Source organism: Hermetia illucens, chromosome 2 (assembly GCF_905115235.1).
Source record: "Hermetia illucens chromosome 2, iHerIll2.2.curated.20191125, whole genome shotgun sequence".
In the NCBI taxonomy this organism is placed as follows: domain Eukaryota; kingdom Metazoa; phylum Arthropoda; class Insecta; order Diptera; family Stratiomyidae; genus Hermetia; species Hermetia illucens.
Window position 1 is genome coordinate 27,865,511 of NC_051850.1, and position 22,160 is coordinate 27,887,670.

Sequence of the window (22,160 nt, forward strand, 5' to 3'; positions counted from 1 at the left end):
TTCGATTGCCTCGTCTTTGGTGACACATTGTTCGAACTTGTCAAAGGGTCAGTTTTGTGATGGATACCGTACAAGCAGTCAGATTCTTTTCTGGATGTCCGCTAAAAAAGGTCAGTGTTATTAACCTGGAAAGGGATCAGGCATACACTGTTGCAGAGTGTCCAGTCCCCAAGTTAAACACTAACTGGTCAACGCAATGACACAGCTGTTGTTGGGAAGAAGAATCTCGCTGAATTGCCGACTAAAGAATATTGATGAGAATTCTTATTTTTGGGCTAGGCAGCGCCTCCCGTCGTCGGCCTAGTGCCAAAACGTGATTTTGGAATCGTAGAAGCGGATGGGTAAGCGTCTAGGGATGATCGCTACGACTGCTACGAACATGACTAGGTTGAGCTTCGATCCGATGACAAATCTCAGAAAATTCAATACAGTGGACAGCGTGGCAAAAGAAAACTTATTATTATTTTGGGCAGGGTAGCAGAAGATGCCAAAAATAAGAACAATTTCGGAACGGCATACTGTAACAGAAAAGAACTTGTCTGTGGCCGCAAAGCTTCGAATGTGGCCAGATAACCCTGGATGTGTTGATTAGAAACTCGAAGTAGCAGTTGGTAGGTCAGACTTCAAGAAAGGACATTAACTTCATTCCGGGTTATGTCTGCAATAGAATCCATTATCCTAACGTGGATAAAAAACGGGTCACAATAAAGGGTGGTATCAATTGTGTCCGGAGAGCCGAGCGGTTAGAGCACAAAGCTGTCAAAGAAGGTCGCGGTTTAAATTTCACTGGTGGCAGTGGAATTTGTATCGTGATTTGACGTCGGAGACCAGTCGACTCAGCTGTGAATGAGTACCTGAGTAGCATCAGGGTAATAATCTCGGGCGAGCGCAATGCTGACCACATTTTCTCCAACAGTGCATTGTAGTGTACCGATACGGTCTTGAATGAAGTGTTCTAACACACTTCAAGGCCCTGATCTAATATGGATTGTTGTGCCAACGATTATTTTTGTTATTATCAATTGAAAAGCAAGAGATCCACTTTCTTAAATCAGGTTAAAAAATTGCGTCCCTCTTAGAAAGATATGGCAATTCAAATAGGGGATCTGTCGATATCATCATAAAAAATTTAGGTTTACCACTCTTCCCCCGGAGAGTGCAAAGCGGTTACGTAGGGGTCTCAATTTTCTACTTTGGTAAAAACCAATAGCGGTCACCACTCCATAAAAAGTTATGGCGCCCCGAAAAGTACCTATCATTGTAAGTACTCCCCATTTGATACATCATGAAATTTGAGGGGGGGGGGGGGTTTGATGGCCACGATATTTTAACGGAGTTTAAGAGAGCAGATCTCTTGCTTCTCAATTCATACTATTCTTTCCTCCAATGGAGATAGAATTCAAAATTAAACGCTAACGGTTTGACATGGAAACAGCCTAAATTTAAGGCGTCATGACTTTTTAAGGGAGTAGATAGCCGACAGAATCCTTTGGATTAGAAAAGGCGACCATTTTCTTTCTCCTGAATATCATCCCCATCCCCCCATCGGGGGGTAGGGTTGAAAATTCAAACTTGATCATGATTATATCGAAAAAAGCTCCATTTTGGGGGCATAACCGTTTAATATAGGTAACGGTAACAAGTTTTCACCATTCATCCTGCACCCTCCATATACTTTCTACTTCGTCTGGGGATGGCGTTGAATATTCAACCTTTATCAACATTTGTTGAAACGATGCCAGAAGCTGAAATGAATTTCCATCAACGAGGCACCTGAAAGGAACTTAGAGACCAAGAAAGTCGGACGGGGCTGCATTCTGTTGTCAATATTATTCCTTCTTGCTATCAGTGACGCTCTTCATGCTGCCTTGTGTGAGATTAAGCTGGTTGCTTCTGCTTGCTCCTTAGCAGTCATTAACCTTATTCTGTAGATAGAGCGGCAAACTGAAATAAGGTTTCGAATCTGACAGGTTACTGCGCCTTCCTAATCTGCATCAATGGTGTACAGGCCAGTATCCGTCTTGTTGAGAATTGGAAGCGGAAGTTGATATGTCATATGAGAAAGGGTGATGACTCCGTTCCTAAGTGTGCCCTATACGGAAGTTACTATCTCTGCATAACTGATGGGTGTCTTTTTATAAACAGGAGTCGCAGAACATTTGAGGAAATGTTTGGACTTCTCAAAAAGTCTTGAAAGGGGCATTTTCGAAAACTAGCAACAGCGGTGCGTGGGTCTGTTAGGTGGTATGCCCATTTATGGTGGAATACAAACATATGTATTGCGTTGTAGAAGGCTTCATTGAAAGAAAATCGAACCAATCTTAAATATTGAAAAAAATACTATTGCATGAAATGGTCCTAAATAAAACATTATTTGTATTTTCGTTGCATTTTAGATGAACTGAAAACAAAACACACCGAACTTTTAGACAATTATCGTCATACACAAAATTTAGCTAACGCGCTTCAGACACAACTAGCATTTGCACAAAGTGATATAGAGACTGTTCGTAAGGAAAAACAAAAATTATGTGAAGAAAAGGACGCTGAACTGAGAAATCTCCAGGAAGCCTTAAAAGAATCACAGGAAAAACACAAAGAATTGGAAATCAAATGGCAAAAAGAATTCGAATCTCTGAGAACCCAAAATGCCGGTAAGTACGATTCCTAAGGGAGTTTTGTTTGGATCAGGTCCTGCTTTTTCATTAAAAGATGGTAAACTAATAATATCCTTCCGTTTTCCACCCCGACAGACCGCGAGGAACATCTCATGGCCGACTGCGAATGGAAGCTTCGAACCATGCAAAGAACTTGCAAGGATAAAGTCGAAGCCGCTAAAAAGGAGAAGAATGAAGCTTTGGAAAAAGCCAATGAAATTTCAACCCGCGCCACTGAACAGATCGAACGTGTTACGCATTTGATACCTCTCGAGGCAGAAATCAAACAATTACGTGGACTGACCAATGATCAACGGGAGTCCATGTCCTCCATGTCTGAACAAATGACTGAACTCCGCGACGATTTGGAAGCTGCCAACAAACGACTTGAGGAAGAAATTGAAAATGTTCGGAAAATACGCTTACATTGCGATAAGTGAGTTTCCGCGTCCTTTTTCAAAAATCAATGTGAGAATAAGGAGTTTGTATATCTTTTCAGTGCTCTTAGTGATAAAGATCGGCAAATGATACAGAAGATTGAAGAAGCTCGTGGAACGGTTGCTGTCGAATGGGAAACAAGACTTTTGTAAAGCAACTCCCTCATCCTTGCATAGAAAAGGTCTAATCGGTTTGTTTTGAAAACCTATTTCAGGGAGGAGATGACAAGACTGAAACACGAATTGGAAATGGTACATGCTGAAGAGCGCCGTGAAGCACTGGACAAATTACAAGCGGAACACATCGAGGAAATTAAGGTACTGACATGTCGATATGGAGCTAACGAAGAGGAACTACAAATGGAGGTAACGTTATTGAAAACTGTTTTAGAGTGGAGACGGTCTGAAAATTTCATCTTAATATCTTTAGGTTGCAAAATTACGCCAAACACTCCAAGAGAAATGTGATGAATTCAAAGCACTTAAAGAGCAAACAGATGCTGCACTTTTAGAAACCCGACTGCATTTGGAGCGAGCCGACTCGGAATATCAGATAGCGTTCAATAGGGAAATCGATAAGAGGGAACAGCTAGCGGGTAAGGAAGTTTTTTATTAATAAATGGATTTGAGTGCGGTGTAAAGTCAATTAGAATTGAAGATGCCTCAGAACAAGCTATATATAAAGATAGGGGTAGTTAGCATTTTCAGCTTTTTCAAACCATTTCTATAGTTAGTTAAAAATATCAACTAGTGGAAATGTATCTAAATGTAAATGATAAAAAATCTCAGGTAGTGTATCCAAGCATATGTGTATATAACATATCTTAGCCCTATAACAGGTTTTTGTTTTGTGACGATTTTTTATGTAAACTATCTTTTTCGAAACCACTTGAATATCTTTTCCTCCATGCAAGAGTAAACTGTAGGCTATACTCACTTTATCAGCAGTGTATATTTCCATATTTCAAAAAGTACCTTTGTAAAACTTTAAAAAAGGTGTATCAACAGAGTATATCTTCCGAAATTATAAAAAACTCTATTTTACAACTAAGAACGCACTTTATAAAAAATGCGCCCAATGTGGGGACACCCTTGAATTAATTTTTGTGATCACCTCCCCCTATATCGGCGTCGGACTTTCAAAATACTCTTGTTGAGAACCTCTGGATGCGGGGAGGCGTAGCAGCTACCATCATCTATCTTCGATGACGACCCACAAGGTTAACGTTTTACAAACATTATAGAAATGATTTATACCAGTTTTTGGACAATATCCCAAAGGAGCCAACATCATGTAATATTTCGGAAGGACAGTTATGGCCAAAATCACTATGCCCATGTTACTTCCTGCATCACCTTACATACTAAAACAAAGGATACCTTGTACGCTGAAGCAAATTCTGCCCTAAACCATGATGAATGGTAGAGGTTGACGGTGTTCAATGATTGTCAATAACCAGGGAGCCTCTGTGGACCTGACTTAGTTTTTGGATTTGGGGGTTGGTGTGCGAGAGCTATCCTGCTGCCTGCGAATATCGATGAGCCTGAGAAAATGCTCTTTTATCAAGCGATACGCAGGTCCTTGGCCGCGTCCCAAGACGGCCTGAAAAGATGTGGTTGACTGGGGAGTCGTGGAAGCGGATCGATGAAAGGAAGGGGTCGGAGACTTTCTTGACCGCTGCGATTGATGGTGACCGTGATGTACTCGAATTCCAGTGCTGATATCCCGGGAAGTTCAGCGTGACAAAAGGGAATCTGCTATTGCATTGGTCACTGGTGAAGTGTATACCGCATCATAAAAACTTTACATGCGGTCGGAAATCTTTTGATGGTCCTTTGAAGGATCAGGCAGGAACGGTTGACTCCTAATCTACGACATCAAGGAAGATTTCGATAGTGTGAACAGAGAACGCATTTGGAATATTCTACACAGAGGATGCATCCCGGAGAAACTAATGCTACTATCAGAGCAACATATGATGACGCAAAAATCGCGTACTGCACCGAGGTCGAATCCCAGGTGCAAGCATCCACCAGGGCGGCATTTCGTCGCTGATATTATCTCTTGTTGTTATCGGTCATCTTCTTCATGTTCCCTTATCCGGACTAGGCTGATGATATCTGTTTGCTCTCTCATCCGGTCATGGCTCTTGGCTAAAGGACACTGGATTTGAAAATAGAGGCAAGTAGAGTGGGACTGACGATAAACACCAACAAAACCGAATTTATATATGATGATGACGACGTAACACATGTTTAAGAACGCACTGATTCACCAAAGTGGAAAGTTTTCATCTTTGCTATCTTTAGTAATAATGGTTGGATTTCAAATCTTCAAACTTCTCAAAATAATGCTTTATTACCTTTTGCCCTTTATACCAATGTCAAATTTGTTACTTCTAGGATGATCTTAGGAGTAGAGGGGTTTTCGGGTAAATTTCGAAAATATGGCAATATACCATTATTAAATTTATTTGACCAAATATTAGAACTGGATTTATTTTTAGTCCTAGATTTCGTATAAGCACACAGTTGTGATTTTTTACCAGGTTTTTCGGCTGGATTGGCCTTGAAACCAAAACTTTTTGGGATTCACATTATGAGACCTCACTCCCTTGTGTCTGGGCCTGTATCAAAAAATAGGACGAGTTTAGAGAACTACTAATTAAGCCCTTTCATTTGATACCCCACGTGGCCATATTCTGTGAGACATTCGCACCCTTCTTTAGCATGTATACGGAGTCCTCCTGCAAACTTCACAGAAAATGGCGTCACTTACTATATAATAAAGGAATTCACAAACCAACCGTTGTCACTAAATTTTATGACATTAAGTTCGGCCGTTTCAGAGTAAATCGGGTGTGACAGACATTGAACAGATTTTGATAAGGTGATGCTTCACAAAAACCATGAAATTCGGTATCCTGGATAAAGTTTTTACTCCTGATTTCAGAGTCAAGGATGGTATACAGTGAGGTTTAAACACTTCGCCACTACCCATGATTAGCATACTACTAAAATACCGCATCGATAGCAACAAAAATAAATGAGGTTGTCGAAGCGGTAAAGAGAATGAGCAGTTGGATGGACAGGATGGACTGCATAGTTCTGAAGAGTTGATGCTCCTTTCGCTGGACGATAGTCAAATTTAGAAGAAGGCTGTTACTTAAATGATTGCTGATCACAATGTAGACTATCGAGCCGAAGTCCAAATGATCTTTTGTTAGGCAATGTGTTAGAGCAAGGTTTTATTGAGGAAAGCTACTAAAATATGTATTCCCATATAAGTTTTTAGAAAAGATACCTTCTCTTGATGGCCTGGAAACTATCCTGATTGGGCTTGTCGATGAGGGGACAAAAGGTATTCCAAAAGCTTAGACGAAATTGCCTGTAAAGTTCTAACGGCAAATATTGAAGCCTATGTGCTGGCTAGGCTCGGAAAAATGGTGGCCCTATTCGATGTTTGACCCCCACATGCGTCATTGTGCAAAATTTAATGTGTCTTTAACCTCGAAAAAAAAGTAAATGGTTTGCTGAAGTTGTGCAAGATTAGAGCTAAAAAAAAACTTGAACCAGACCAGCAGAACTCAAGCTTCTTCTGGAGCATGTTTGTCAACGGTGTAGGCACAAATCGCTGATACTAATAAAAATAATAATCGTTGGCGCAACGATCCAATTGGATCAGGGCCTTGAAGTGTGTTAGAGCACTTCATTCAAGACCTTAACGGTACACTACAGTACATTGTAGGAGGCAATGTGGTCAGCATTGCGCTCGCCCGAGATTATTACTCTGATTTCACTCAGGTACTCATTCACAGCTGAGGCGACTGGTATCCGACGTCAAATCACGATTCAAATTCCACTGCCACCAGTGAGATTTGAACCGCGACCTTCTGTATGATAGCCTTGTGCTCTAACCACTCAGCTATCCGGACACTGATCGCTGATACTGCTCTTTGGAAAGTCTCCAGTACCTGTTTGACAAATGTAGAAAGTTACAGACGGTACATACCTCTTCGGGATCGGTTCAAATCGTCCCATTATCTTACATATCTTATCTATATTATAACAAATTTGTATGTTCAATGTGAAGCCATTGCCGGTTTGTAGAGCGAGCAGGACTGCAGAGCCCCCGTAGCACCTGCATACGCGGTTCTCTGAATCCTATTAGGCTTCATCCTATTGTATTTTTTCCTCAAAGCCTGCCACCATACAATGGAGTCGTTAGGATCCGACTGTTTACAGCGGTCTACATCCAGAGAACCATCCTCGGTCGGAGACCCCATTTCTTTGCAAAGGTTCTCTTACAGGCAAAGAAGGCTATACACGCCCTCTTAACCCTCAGTTCTATGTTCGATACACAGAGCCAACTCTCGCGTTTTTTTTCTTTCTATTAACCTGGTTTTGTAAGAATGCTAGTTCCTAGCAATTGTCCCAGCTTAATTATCTCTAAAAAATTTTTATATCAAAACATAGGTTTTCGGTCTTGTAGATCTTTCATTTTAGACAAATCTTAGTCTCTCTCTGGATCCAAGATCATTGATTTTGAAAAAAACCCAACCTATGGCTCTTTTACCAAAAAGATATAAGATTAGCACTGCAACTTTGTTAGCCTTGTTACTAGTATGAAGGAAGCAGGTTTGGACTGTAGCAAGTTAATTTAATTAGTTTTGAAATCTTTTGACATGAATATAGTCTTCCGCGTGATAAAATAGCGTTGCTGACAGATGAGTCTGCTGCGTCCAATGTGAGTCACACTGTGGTTATCAGTTATCAATTCGCATCTTCATCCGAGAGTTCTACCTCTTTGGCTTTAATTTCTGTGGACGCTTATGTCCTCGTTTCCAAGGAGCGCCTTCTTTTGCTGTTGTTGTTCATGATGGGCGGTCTACATAGATTGGTTTCACATACCGGTTTTGGGCCAGTTGTATTCACTCCACTAGCCGTCCATTGCATCGTTTACTAGTAAAGGTGGAAGAGAAGGTTCTGACAGCCAGATTTAATCTGTGTTTTGACTGAAGTTTCTTTTTGCCATGCCTTCAACATTCTTTTCCTGAAAAATTTGTAGTGAAATACCGCCGTTTCACTCACCATAGTCGGGTTTCAAGTTTTTCTCATTATGAGAGTATGTATGCTTTTCTTTCTGGCTGACCATACCTCATCTAAGTACAGGGTTTCCACTGAAGTGGGGAACACGAATTTTTTAATGCCTCCTAAATTATCTGGCAAATCTGAAATCTGCGACTTCTCATCCGTGGAAACGTACAAATGCTTAGCTTCGTTATTTATATTTTAGTCACTGTTAGTTTCTGAAATGACACATATGCTCCATCTCCGTATGCTCCGAGCAATATGCTTCGGCTACTGCCATGACTTTCCAAAGAGCTTATACTCTTTCTCCACTATTTTGCTATATGTAACCTATTTGTCGCCTATTTTGGGATAGCAAATTTTTCTCCTGCAATAACGGTCAGCCTGTGGATGAAATCTGGCTCAACAGGTTGCGGTGGCCGAGTCACCCAATCTATATGGATGAAGATGATCCCACCTAAAAAGTCTATAAGGGCAATATCTATGGTAGGAAAAGAAGACGAAGCAGGTCCTGCCTGAGATGAACCGATGGCGTAGGCCAGGACCTTAGGTAGCTTTTAGGCATTTCGAATTGGTGGACCTCGGCGGAAAGCCGGCATGCCTGGAGTCCTTTATTAAGATAGGCCTAGATCGAAGACCGTCCTGGAGATGAAGCATCAATAAATGATTTTCACAACCACCTGAAGTGTGTTACCATTGATTAGGCCACAAGCAGACTTTGTCTCAGTCGCAGGAAAAGTTGGAACGGCTGGTTCGACGATGAATGTAAGCTAGCAACGTAACGGAGGAATATTGCATACTGAGTAATGTTGCATTCTCAAAGAATGAGGGCACGCGCAGAGACTTACCACAAACTCCGTCGAGCGGAGAAGCGACTTCACATACAGAAAGATGGAACCTGAAAGAACCAACAAGTCTGTGAACTCGGAAAATACAGGGAGCAACCGCCCCAGTCACCGCAGTGCAGCAATTATAAAGGTATCACTTTGCTGACTACCATCTATAAGACATTCTTTACAAACTTTTTAGGCCGGATAGCTCCGAACGCCCAGAATATCATTTGTCGATACCAAAGAGGCTTCAATCCCGGGAAATCAGCAGCAGATCAAATTTTCTCTCTGCGGCAAGTGATAGAAAAACTGTAGAATATGGCTATCAGTTCCACCATATTTTTATCAATTTCAGGGCCACCTATGATATCATAGTCAGGGTAAAACTGTACACGGCCATGAGAGAATTCGGTATCCCGACGAAATTGATAAGACTGACTAGGCTGACCCTGACCAATGTGCAAGGCCATATGAAAGCAGTAGGATCACTCTTGAGGCCATTCGACATCAACAACGGTTGAAGACAAGGGGATGCCTTAACATGCGTCCTCTTTAATCTACCACTGGAGAAGGTGATTCGCGATCCAGATATCAATGCATGAGGTACCATGCTCTTCAAGTCCACCTGACTACTGACCTATATTGCCGATATTGACATTATGGGAAGAAATATCCATATCGAACAGGCGGTGACTGGCACGAGATCTCGAGTTGCATATTAGCACATATGAAGGCAACAGGAAGTATATGGTGGAAACCTCAGCGTCAAAAATCAAAGAATGGACAATATTGAATCGCACTGGTCAAAGGAAAACGATAAAGATAGGAGACTACAACTTTGAGACCGATAAAATACGCGCACGGTTCCTGGCAGCCAACAGAGCCTTTTTCAAATTATAAAAACTGTTCCGCTCGAAACGTCTCACCATAAGGTCAAAGCTCTTACTGTACAATACTTTGATATTGCCAGTCCTTATGTATTCCTCGGAGACTTCAGTTCTTAGCAAGAAAAATTGCGAACCTTGGCCATGTTTGAGAGAAGAATCCATCGAAGATCTTTTGCCCCCCTACATGAAGATGGATGATTCTGTAGCCTACATAATGACGAAATTTATGAGCGTTACCATGACCATCTGGTTGTATATAAAATCCGGCTCAACAGGTTGCTGTGGGCGGGCCACCTAATCCGTCTTGATGAGGATGATCCAGCCCGGAAAGTCTATAAGGGCAATATCTATGGTAGAATAAGAAGACGAGGCAGACCCTGCCTCAGATGAAGTATAGGCCAGCAAGTTAGACAACTTTTAGGGATAACAAATTGGTAGACCTCGGGGCGAAACCGGGGTATCTAGAGTTCCTTACTAAGGGCGGCCTAGACTGGATACCGGTTGTTGCCCCGTTGGTGATGATGTATTTTGTTCCTTCCTCCATCTGAGACCTATACACTTCATTCGTGTGCCTGCAAAGTTCTTTGCCTTTCACCTTTGCTATAATAGCCACTAAGACTACGCCCTTTCAGATGCTAGAACAAGGTGCTGTCAGACCACATCTTGGCATTTAGATCTCCCGTCACGACTACAATGTTTCCCTTAGGGGGTCTCCATTGATGTTACTCACAGAGAGCGTCCTTCTCTTCCACAATTCCACAATTTTCCCTATAAGATTAGAAAATATTGACAGAGCTTGGGTCTTGTAAACTGACTAGGATGCACTTTAATAACCATTTCTTTCTCTTTTCAGAACAATTAAAAGCCGAGTTTGCAAAAGAAAAGTCTGAAATGGAAGAGAAATTCCGTGAACGGCTCAATCAAGTTAAAGATGAATTCGCTAAAGAACTAGCGAATGCCACTGACGCAATGCAACTAAAACATCGTAAACAATTGGGTAAGCAGCCGTTGGCATATGGTAGTAAGCATTTATCCAAAAAAGGATCATCATCTTTATCATCAGAACAACAATGGGAGAAGTTAATTGCTGAAAAAGAGGAAGCACTACAGACTATGGAAAGTCGTCACAGAATACGTTTAGATGAGGCAGCAAGTCGAATCAAGTAAGGTCCTTGCGATTCTGCGTCCCTCTACCTCATAGGAGCATTTTAGCGCAAAACTTTGTAGAGAGAGTCTTAGTTAGTGAATTCATTTGAATCGGCACAAAAACCAAAAATCAAACCATACCAGCATCAAACTAGGAAAAAGCAAACAAACATCGAAGTTGAACCATTGGGAGAGACCATGATTTAAGTCATTGTAGTTTGCTTTTTTGATTGGCAACCACACAAACACTCACAAAAGAGAAACCAAACGAAAGGATGAGAGAAAAGAAAGTCAAATGGACACAAAAACACATTTCAGATCTATCCAAAATAATACGAGGAAAAACCTAATTGTGAACAGATAGAACAGATAGGAGAGAAAAGATACACGGTTTTGAGGAGGATTGAGAAACCACTTGAGAAGAAACAATGTCTTGTGTTGTCTTTTCATCAACAGCACCTCAGCTGATGCTGCCACTGCAACCACCAGCACCACATCACATTTGGCTGAAAGTGATAGATCGAAATTAGATTCTTCTACTTCTGTTCTGTTCCGACACAATAATATGAAACTATGGAAGGGAGCGTGTCCTTTGATTCCCACAGTCCTGATTTATTATTTCTCACAATCATTCCCTTTGGCGTTAATCTGTTTGTTGTTGATTTGTGCATTTCGTTTTTATATTTAACGAAATTATTTGGTTCTGTATCCAAGTCCGAAAATGTGGAAATATTGAAATGTTTTTCAGATGAAAATCAATCTTTCGGCGATGATGGAAAGTTTTTAAAACTCTTCAAAATTCAAAATTTTTTTTTTGTATGTAAAGTACCGTGAAGTTTTGAGTGTTTTGTTGCTTCGGTTATTTTTTCAAAAGTCGGGCCTTTCTCTGTAGCATCTTTTCTTGTTTATTTCCGAGAGTTTTTTCTTACTTTTTGGGTCTGGCGAAGGAAGCCTTGAAAGTCGCTGCTGCAGAAAGGATATTCTTTGGAGCAAAAACCCACGCTCGTTACAAGAACATCCTTTCCTCTTTGCAGCGCGGTGGATTCATTGTTTTAGATGCTTTTGTCTTGTATTCAATCTTATAAATTTCCACGGAAAAACGGAAAAAGCTCACAGGATTTCAGATGGAAATAATGAAGAGCAAGCTGAATTCAAAGACAAAGACGTAATTATATCAAAACTGTAGCTCCTATGTTGCTCGTTTTTTTGAAAGTCGCCACATTCAAAACTTTTCATTTGTACTTTCATACTCATGCAATTTTTTTCGGACACGCTCCTTCTAGAAAGTCACACACTCACACAAATCAGGAAACACTGAAAATTCAATAAGATAGTCGCCGAAATTATTTTCATTTCAATATTTTTCAATTCGACGTAGCGACGTTGGATGAATTTTGAAAATTTGAAATTAAATCTTTTCTCGATACTTTCAAAGATTTCTCTTCACTTAATGATTGCACGCTATTTAATTTTATTTCTGAATTTGTGTAGTTCCCCGTTTAAGGATACTTCCCTAGCATGCAAACTATGTCGACAGTCCCCCGTTTCGCTACGATGTAGTCTGAAATTTCTCACTCCTTCGGAATTATAATTGTCCTTGTGCGTCTCGATGTTGTTGAATTAGACTTGGCTGTTGTTTGGAATTCACATTGTTTCGTCCCACTCAGCGTTTTGTTCTCATGTTGATGGCATTTAGTAGTTTCATTGCATTTTAATCCGATTTTTCCTAATTTTTTATCTAAACCAGTCTAGCTGCATTTTATGTTAAGATTGAATCACTCATTTATCCGTTGCATCCGATTCATTAATCACGTTGCCCATGCTACCCATTTCACCTAGTCAATGTAATATTAATCTTAAATCGTAAAGAATAACCGTAACTGTTTGAATTAACACAATTTAAAAATTCATCCCCTCTCTATAATCGCTCTCCAATATTGCATAATCTCATCAGAGAGCTCGAGATACAGCACCAGCGCGATTTGAAAGAGATGAAAAACAATTTTGAAATTGAGCGTACAACACTAGAAACCCGCGATCTGCAAAATTCTCAAGAAATTGAGCAGCTTCACCGAAAATGTCGTTGCCTGACGAATCTGTAAGTAGACCCAATTTTCAGATTTTTGCTGGAATCATTTTTGGAGGTCAGACCTCAGCTTGAATTTGGCGATTTTTTTTTTTGAGCGAGCGTCCTTTAATGCAATTAAGTTTTGATGCTTTCCTTTAAGGATGAGCTACTGGCTTTTTTCCATAATAGCAATCGACTTCAAGTATAAATTCCAATAGTCGTTAAGATAAAATCGCACTTCCTGTGCTCAAATCTCGCAAAATTGTACTCATCCCTTAGGTTTGAAGAGATGCGGATGCGTTACGAGCGCCGTGAGCCACGAACAGAAGACTTGCGAGAAATCGCTGAATTACGTGAACGCTGTGAATCGCAGGAACGTGATCTGCATGCCTTGACTGAACGTCTCAGGGAAATCCAAATGGAGCGAGAGGAGGAGAACTCTGCGGATGTCCAGCAGCGTAAATCGAAAGTAGCAAATCGAAAGCCACCCCCGAAAACGATCCCCACAAATTGTGATGTTATCTATGAGGAGAATGAAGAGCGGGAATCACCTCACAAGGAGAATAATGGAATTATTGATGCAATTGCAGCTGAAGCGGAGTCTGGAGATAGCGAGGAGGAAGACGAGGACGACGAGGAAGACGACGATAATGAGGAGAGCAAGAATTTAGATGGAATCTCTGAGGAAACTAATGAAGCTACCGTCATTGCCGTTCAAAGTTAATCGCACTTAATTGGGTAAACATTTTCTAAATTCTAAGGAACACTTTGAATGTTATTTTCAATTATTCATGGAACGAGAAACTGATTTTCGCCTTCATAGAAGGATGTATCGCGTTTTATTTTGTTTTGCATAGAAGCGAAGTTACTATTCCTCTTTACTCATCTGCCCAACTAAATTCTCATTAATGCGATTATTTTAAGGAAAGCAAACTATCTCATAGATGACTAGGTCTCAGTTTTAAGTTTTCGTTATTCGCTACTCGAAAATTGAAGTTACTCTCAAACGAGATCACAACGTTGTTGAATTTTTGTAATGTATCTTTTTTATTTTTTGAACTATTATCCTCACTGTATATTGTAACAAATCTAATGAACACATTTGGAAAAAAAGTAAAGTTGTTGCCATATTTTATAAAAAGGGTTGTTTTATTGTTACAAGCGATTCATTGCTTAAAGATAAAACTTCAACTGCTTACTAGCCGAACATTTTTAGGTAAGTTGGTTTGGATGATTTCAATAGAAAAATAATGGATTGCTGTAGACTCTCCTATTTGTCATGAGCACCACCTAATCAGCACGCTCTTTACTTAACACTTTATTGGGCTACAGTAATCTAATGACACGTCATGTGGGTAAGGGGGTATTTTGGACATTTTTTAATGAACCTAAGTGGCCGGCAATGACCTAGAGGGTACAGCTTTAGAAGAACAACGATGTTCACTGTTACAACACTTCATTTTATTTCATTAAAAACAATGGAACTGACAACTTCAACAAAGGGTGAATTTCATAAAAACCTTTTATAGAATCCTTTCACTATTTCCAACGACACAACTGGTGCTCGTTATTTTTATTAATTTAATTTAATGATTAATGGTTTTTATTAATTTAATGACATCTTGTCCCTTTCGGTATTCACTTTTTTTTCTATCCAAAAAATATGACTTTTTTCGTCACCTACTCCGCTCTTCATTCCTGTAGCGAGGTCTGAACTGAGTGGAGAGCGCCGGTGACGTCATCTGTCCGCTGGTATTCGCAACATTCGAAATAAATTTCGAATGCTGCGAATCCTGCCGCGCCACATTATCCCCGAAACAAAAAAAAACTTGGCGAAATTGACCATGAAGGTCCGCCCGCAAAAATTGAAGTTCCATCAAAATGCTCGGTCGACACGTTCTTGCACGCCTCGGTGTTAGCCAGGCTCGGGAATGTGGGGGGTCCTTTGAGCGCTTTGATCCCTCACGCTTTATTACTGCAAAATTAACGTGTCTATTCCGATGCGTGGGACCGCACCGGATTTCAAAATAGAATTCGCGACGACCTAACGAATAACAAGCAGAACGCGAGCTAAAATTGAAAAAAAAAACGGCTCGACCGCGTGCGTGGAGCCGTAAGTCTCCAGATCCGAGTGCCGCGATCAAGGGCGGAAATATCCACGACGGATCACAATCCCGGTTATTACCTCTTCCGCGTCAGATCGTGATTGAGGCGCGGCCCCTAAGGTTCCCACCCTTCCTTGACATCCTCAGGCCATTTCATCATTTAGAGGATGTCCCTTTAAAAAGGTTCTGCTCGAACAAGGAGGAAGAGAGAGGGAGGAAGTTCTCAAACCATTCAAACTTTAGTTCAAATTATTCATTCTGTATTCCCCAGGAAATTTCAAGTATTTATATATTAGGTGTACAAATAAGTTTCCGCGGTTTTTTATAAAAAATTAGGAATTTATTGTGAAGGAACAGTACATTACGTTTTATTTAAAGTATTTTCCATCATTTGCCACTACTTTTCCCCATCTTTCTGGCAACATTCGGATACCCCGTCGAAAAAACTCTTCATCTTTTGACGCTATCCACAAATCTACCCAATTTTTGGTGTCTTCATATGATGTGAAGCGCTGCTCAGACAGACCATGTGCCATCGACCGGAACAGGTGATAATCGGAAGGGGCTAAGTCTGGTGAATACGGCGGGTGGGGTAAAACTTCCCAGTTGAGTGTTTCCAAGTATGTTTTTACCGACGCCGCAACATGTGGACGAGCATTATCGTGTAAAAGAATAATTTTGTCGTGTCTGGAGTAGTAATGGGCGCGTTTTTCCTTAAGTGCCCGACTCAATCTCATCAATTGTGTTCGGTAGAGAGCTCCAGTAATGGTTTCGCTTGGTTTCAGCAATTCATAATACACGACACCAAGCTGATCCCACCAAATACACAGCATAAGTTTTTTTCCATGAATATTCGGCTTAGCTGTCGATGTTGATGGTTCGCCGGGCTTAACCCATGACTTTCTCTTCTTTGGATTATCGTAGTGAATCCATTTTTCGTCACCAGTGACTATACGATGCAAAAAACTCTTTTTTTTATTCCTGGCAAGCAGCATTTCACTCATGCATAATCGGCGTTCAACGTCTCTCGGCTTTAGTTCATATGGAACCCAATTTCCTTGTTTTTGAATCATTCCTAACGATTTTAAACGATGTGAAATTGCTTGTTGAGTCACTTGTAATGTAAGTGCAAGTTCTTTTTGCGTTTGGGACGAATCTTCCTCCAATAGTACTTCTAATTCCATGTCTTCGTACACTTTCGGCCTTCCACTGCGTTCTTTGTCCTTCACGTAAAACTCACCGTTCTTAAACTTTTGAAACCATTCCTGACAACTTCTCTCACTTAAAGCAGCTTCACCATATGCTTCTAGAAGCAATCGATGCGCCTCAGCTGCAGATTTTTTCAAATTAAAGAAGTAAATCAAAAGTTCCCGCAAATGATGCTTATTCGGCACAAAACTTGACATTTTTGCACGAAAAAAATTACGTGATGCTGATACGGAATCACTAGTACTTTAAGGTTATGGTGTTGCCGGATGACGAAACTTGGGATATTACGTTTTACATCTGACAATTTCTCCATAACCTTCTGGTGGGGCAATCTTTTGACAAACCGCGAAAACTTATTTGTACACCTAATATAAAAAACCAAAATAGGCAGAAAAAGAAAAAAAATTGAAAAAAAGAAAACAATAAAAATTTAAAATTTAAACAAAAAAATAAAAGATGGAAAGAAAAGAAAAATAATAATATATACTCCGCCGAAGCCGGTCCCAAGTCCGGTTGTGAAAGGAGGAGGGATGGATAGCTTCAGTCTGCATGGCTGTACGCCACCGCAGCGTCTCAGGGGATAGGCGAGGAAAGTGCAGGAACTCTGCAGTCTTGCAGATTACTTACTGAAGAAGCTATTCCCATACCTGGCAGTTAGGCACAAGATGCAAATCCATCTATGAGAAGAAGAAGAAATTTAAGGTCCGGTACGGAAAACCGGCAGGAGTCGTTTGACTTGGTGACTGGGTCGGGTTCCCGTAATGGACAGCACGGCGTCGAAACCGCTAGTCTTGGGGCGGCTCGACGTCTAGGCGCCACGACGACCAGGAGCATTGCTCCGCCTGCTGCAGCTGTTTCGTCGCAATCTGTGGCGACCACTTCAGCAGGTTCGCCTAGGTAGCGGATGAAATGGACTGAAGAAACGAACCTCTTCATCATCCGCTCCTACTACGAAATAACGGCGGGGAGGGGTATAACATCTTACCGCCCCTTGTTGCACCAGAGATTCGTCGAGTGTTTTCTGCAATTCGCGCACGTGACTGTGCAGTGAGTCCCAGACCAGTACCGCCTTATTACTTGCAGCGACACAATCTCGGCCAACATCAGGGAACTGGTAATCGAGAGTCGATGGGGGGAGAGGCGGCGATATCAACAACACCATGCCACGCTGCAGGCAACAGATTCAGTACTCGCCGAAGCACTCTTCTCTACCGTCCAGCTGAGGTTTCGCTGAGGTTCGGGACGAATTCCAAGGAGCGTGTAGTTTCATGACTTAGTTACGATTCAAGATGTTCCTAGAAACTATCACGCTGCTTGTACTTTGAAAGTTAACTGTAAGACGTCCACAATCACACAACCAAACTGAGTAAACTACTAAGCTAAAAGGGCCTTGAAAAGCGCCCCTGTAATCGTCCTCTTGAGTAGCTGTCACACAGAATAAACGCCTCAAAATTTAGCATATGACTCGTGTTTATTTGACTTGCTCTTTTCAAACTTTCGAAAATACGATTTATAACTTAAACGTAAGTTTCAACAACTCGTAATTCAAATCGGAATACACTCGCTTTTCAAAGAAATTTTATATTACAACATTCTATTATAACGAGGAAACACACACGTCTGACCGCGGTAAAAGCTGGAGGCAGAAGAAGGCAATTGTTTTTTTTCTTCCGTCACTCTACCCTTCACTCCTGTGGCGAGTTCTAAAAGTGTGTGGAGAGCGCCGGTAGCGTCGTCTAACCGCTCGCATTCGCAACATTCGAAATAAATTTCGGATGCCGTGAATCCTGCTGCGCCACAAGCGTGAATAGAATTCTCGGATATGGATGCTTTGCATAGACCCGGTATTCCCAGGCTCTAAGCATCTCCAGCAACTCCGGGAATCCTACCTCAAATCAATGAGGAGATTGCATCTCGGCTGTGTGCTGATATGTCGCTGCTGCAACTAGAATCACTTGTGTATTGTGGTGCAGTTGCGACTATCAGATTGCACGGTCAGAAGATTCGTTTTCGTGTTATTGGTTTGAGTGACCAACTCTGATTCAGAGCAGCACTGGCAATGCCAGCCGACGGGTGAGAAATAAAGTGCAGAGGGTTTACCGGAACTATGCCATCCCCTGTGAGACACCCGTTGTTGAAATTCTGGACACACAAAAACAGAAACTTTCTGTCATATGGAGTCGGTTACGACGGTATGGCGAAAGTCATTCCAGACGTGTCCAGAATCCAACATACGTGAGGATCAGCGGAGCTTTTTCAGATCTCTCAACGAATCCCAGCAGAGCGTCCAGGCAGTACAGTTTTCGGTGACGGAAGCGAAAGAGTATTGGGCTGGACTTTGGGGGGTTACCCGCCCAGCATGCTGAGTGGATCACCGCCGAAGGCACCCGGCATGCCAATACGCCTGGCATGAATTTTGCGGATGTTACCGAAGAGGAAGTACGACGAGCCATAAACAGCTCGAAGAACTGGAGGGGCCCAGGTCTGGATCGGGTACAGAATTTCTGGTATAAGAAATTTATCAGTGTACAAAGTCGGTTGGCACGCAGTATAAATGAGGTCATGAGTCGGCCGAAGGAATTTCCACCCTTCCTCACTGCGGGGATTACCTACCTCATCCCTAAGAAGGACACGGTGCAGGACTCCGCAGACACAAGACTAAATACTTGCTTAACAACCCTCTACAAATTCATCACGTCTATTATTAGTGGAAGGATCAATGCGCACCTCGAGACCAACAACATTCTGTCCGAGGAGCAGAAGGGCTGCCGAGTTGGGTCAAGGGGTTGCAAAGAGCAACTCATTATCGACTCGATAGTTGTAGGCAAAGCAATTAGAGGCCAGAGAAACCTCTTTAGTTGCTATATCGATTAGACCAAGGCTTTTGATAGTGTTCCGCATACCTGGTTAATCGATATCCTACATCTGTATCGCATTGATCCGAAACTAATAAAGTTTTTGGCGACAGTTATGGAAGGGTGGCATACCACATTATCAGTGCGTACATCTGAGGGGCTAATGCCTCAGAGTCCATCCGTATATGTATAAGTCGACCCACAAATTTTCTGAACCACGGGCAACTGGTGTTTTTTTTTTTAAGGTGGCTGTACCCGGAATATTTCTAGGATGGTGTAACCGCCAACGCACCTATTAATTGACCGCAGGAGTGCGCGCTATAAACTCCAAGATACAGTTAATTGTTAACAGGCTCGCGCAGGTTCCTAGACAGTTAGGCACAGTAGGAAAATGACACTGATGGATTTGGCGACAAGTAACTAGAGTTGAATCAATATCCACTGCGAATTTCTTCTCAGTTGGTATAAACACCTCACGAGCACGTAAGAAATCGCCCTCCTCCAACTCCGCTTTCCTCGTATTTTTTATAAATATTATACATAGCGAAACATCAAACTTTGCTAGAGACGTTCAATTTTTGCACGCAAACCTTCCAACTGATTTTCGACTTTCGGCGTATATCGCACAACACAGCCAATGAAAAGGATAATCTCAAAAATATCCTCTCGTCGAATTTACCAACGCTAAGACAATGTTGGTCGTGGGAGTTATCCAATGACACAGATCCACAGATTTCCAACTTTTAAATAATCTCTCGAATCTCGCAAAGCTGACGTATTACATAAAGAACTTTAAGGGCCGCCAATCCCACTGTTCTTCTCCACGCGCCGACTTTCCTTGTAATTTTCCTATTTTGCTTCGAAAAGGAATCGAACTGGATCGTTGCGAATTTACGTCGTTCGCTGCCGCACAAACAACGCCTTTTCCTTCACAACTTGTCTCCAACTATCCACCAAAAACACTCGCCAAGGAAACAAGTCCTAACCGAAGTGATTTTCGATGAGATGAACGTGTCGTGCACTCAAATGCCTCCTGTAGCGACCACCGTCCACGACAACACTTTTCACTTTACTCCCCACTCCAACTGTATTTTCCTCGTGACCAAGCAGCTGTTCTTCCCCGCATTCTTTGGGCAAATTATCGTAAGTTGTAACCCCTTTCTTGAGTCTCTCTTGCTTGGAGAATGTGGCCTGAACCACTTCTCTCAGAATAGCAAGTTTATCCTGAGAACAGACCTCAAAGGTCGCATCATGCAAGGCGTTCAGGCGTCGTAAAAGGACCACCATGGGTGACCATGCTCTGCCCTCTAGGTCGTTGTCGGCCACTTAGGTTGATCGTCAGATCCTCCTACCCATTTAAGTTTATTGCAATTTCAATCCTTCTCACTAAAATTCCGTTGGGTGATATAGCACCGGATCCTAAAATACAGAATGAGATATCGAATAATGAAAAATTCGAAATGGATGCGGAGCTAAAAATGGAAAACATGAGACCCTAATAATGCGATTGAGAGGAAAGATTCATGATGGAGCCCATCCTCATTCGAAGTCCATCCCCAATTTCTCAACAGGCATCCTCTTTGGGATTCCCACCCTTTTTTGGCATTCTCAAATCAAAAAGTTATTCTTGCTTGAACTTTCATTCAAACTAGAACTCAACCTGGAGGAAGAAAAAATGATACTTACTGAACCTAAAATATATGATAATATTCGTGAAACGTATCTGTACGCTAAATTTTGGTACCCTCACTCGAAAGACCGAGGGTATGGCACTCGATGCTAATCTCAGCTGTAGAAAACAGCTATTCCAAGAACCTAGAAGAAAAAGAAAGTGACGGAGAAGGTCCTCCTGCAAATACTGAAGCTTCATCGAAGTAATCCGTCGACACGATTTATCGATGCGTGGGTCCGCACCGGAATCTGAAAAATAACAAATAGCAAAACCAACGGTTAAATAATAATAATAATAACTCCGCCGAAGCCGGTCCCAAGCCCGGTTGTGAAAGGAGGAGGGATGGATAGCTTCAGTCTGAATGGCTGTACGCCACCGCAGCGTCTCAGGGGGTAGGTGAGGAAAGTGCAGGAACTTTGCAGTCTTGCAGATTACTCACTAAGGAAGCTATCTACACACCTGGCAGCTAGGGATAAAATGCACCACCAAAAAATGAGAAGAAGAAGAAATTTAAGGTCCGGTACGGATAACCGGCGGGAGTCGTCTGACTTGGTGACTGGGTCGGGCTCTCGTAATGGACAGCACGGCGTCGAAACCGCTAGTCGTGGGGCGGTTCGACGTCTAGGCGCCACGACGACCAGGAGCACAGCTCCGCCTGCTGCAGCTGTTTCGCCACAATCTGTGGCGACCACTTCAGCAGGTTCGCGTAGGAAGCGGATGAAATGGACTGAAGAAATGAACCTCTTCATCATCCGCTCCTACTACGAAATAACGGCGGGGGCGGGTACAACATCTTACCGCCCCTTGTTGATAAATCATGTGTGCCATTCAGGATGGCGTGGTCGCCACCCGAGCTTATAAAAAGCTCATCATGAAAGAACGGGTGGAGAACGACCAGTGCAGAATGTGTGGTTCGGCGTTAGAGACGTTGGACCATCTCATTTCTGGCTGTACTGTTATGGCACCGGTGCAGTACATCACCAGGCATAATGCTGTATGTAAGGTTATCCATCAAAACCTTGCATATAAGCATGGGCTGATCACGGGGACATGTCCGGTTTACCGATATGAGCCGCAAGCAGTACTTGATAGTTCTGCTTACAGCATGTATTGGGACCGGCAAGTTCTGACTGATCGCCATACCGCACACAACAAGCCTGACGTACTGCTAGTTGACAAGACGGGTCGCTCCGCGTATATTAT

General features: G+C 42.0%; 1 protein-coding gene across 4 annotated transcripts in view; it reads left to right on the forward strand.

The window, feature by feature from the left end:
- LOC119647538 (putative uncharacterized protein DDB_G0282133) overlaps nt 1-14,257 on the forward strand; it is an 88,012-nt gene extending 73,755 nt beyond the window's left edge. The window contains exons 5-13 of one of the 4 annotated variants that reach the window (XM_038048527.1): nt 2,397-2,654; nt 2,754-3,093; nt 3,157-3,243; nt 3,310-3,460; nt 3,525-3,690; nt 10,756-10,899; nt 10,966-11,065; nt 13,003-13,146; nt 13,396-14,257. In XM_038048527.1, the coding sequence (XP_037904455.1) occupies nt 2,397-2,654; nt 2,754-3,093; nt 3,157-3,243; nt 3,310-3,460; nt 3,525-3,690; nt 10,756-10,899; nt 10,966-11,065; nt 13,003-13,146; nt 13,396-13,840 (1,835 nt within the window). In that variant the 3' untranslated portion in view covers nt 13,841-14,257. Of the gene's footprint in view, nt 1-2,396; nt 2,655-2,753; nt 3,094-3,156; nt 3,244-3,309; nt 3,461-3,524; nt 3,691-10,755; nt 11,066-11,504; nt 12,820-13,002; nt 13,147-13,395 lie in introns of those variants that run through there. The other 3 variants (XM_038048529.1, XM_038048526.1, XM_038048528.1) reach the window with 3 other exon arrangements.
- Nucleotides 14,258-22,160: the final 7,903 nt, after the last annotated feature.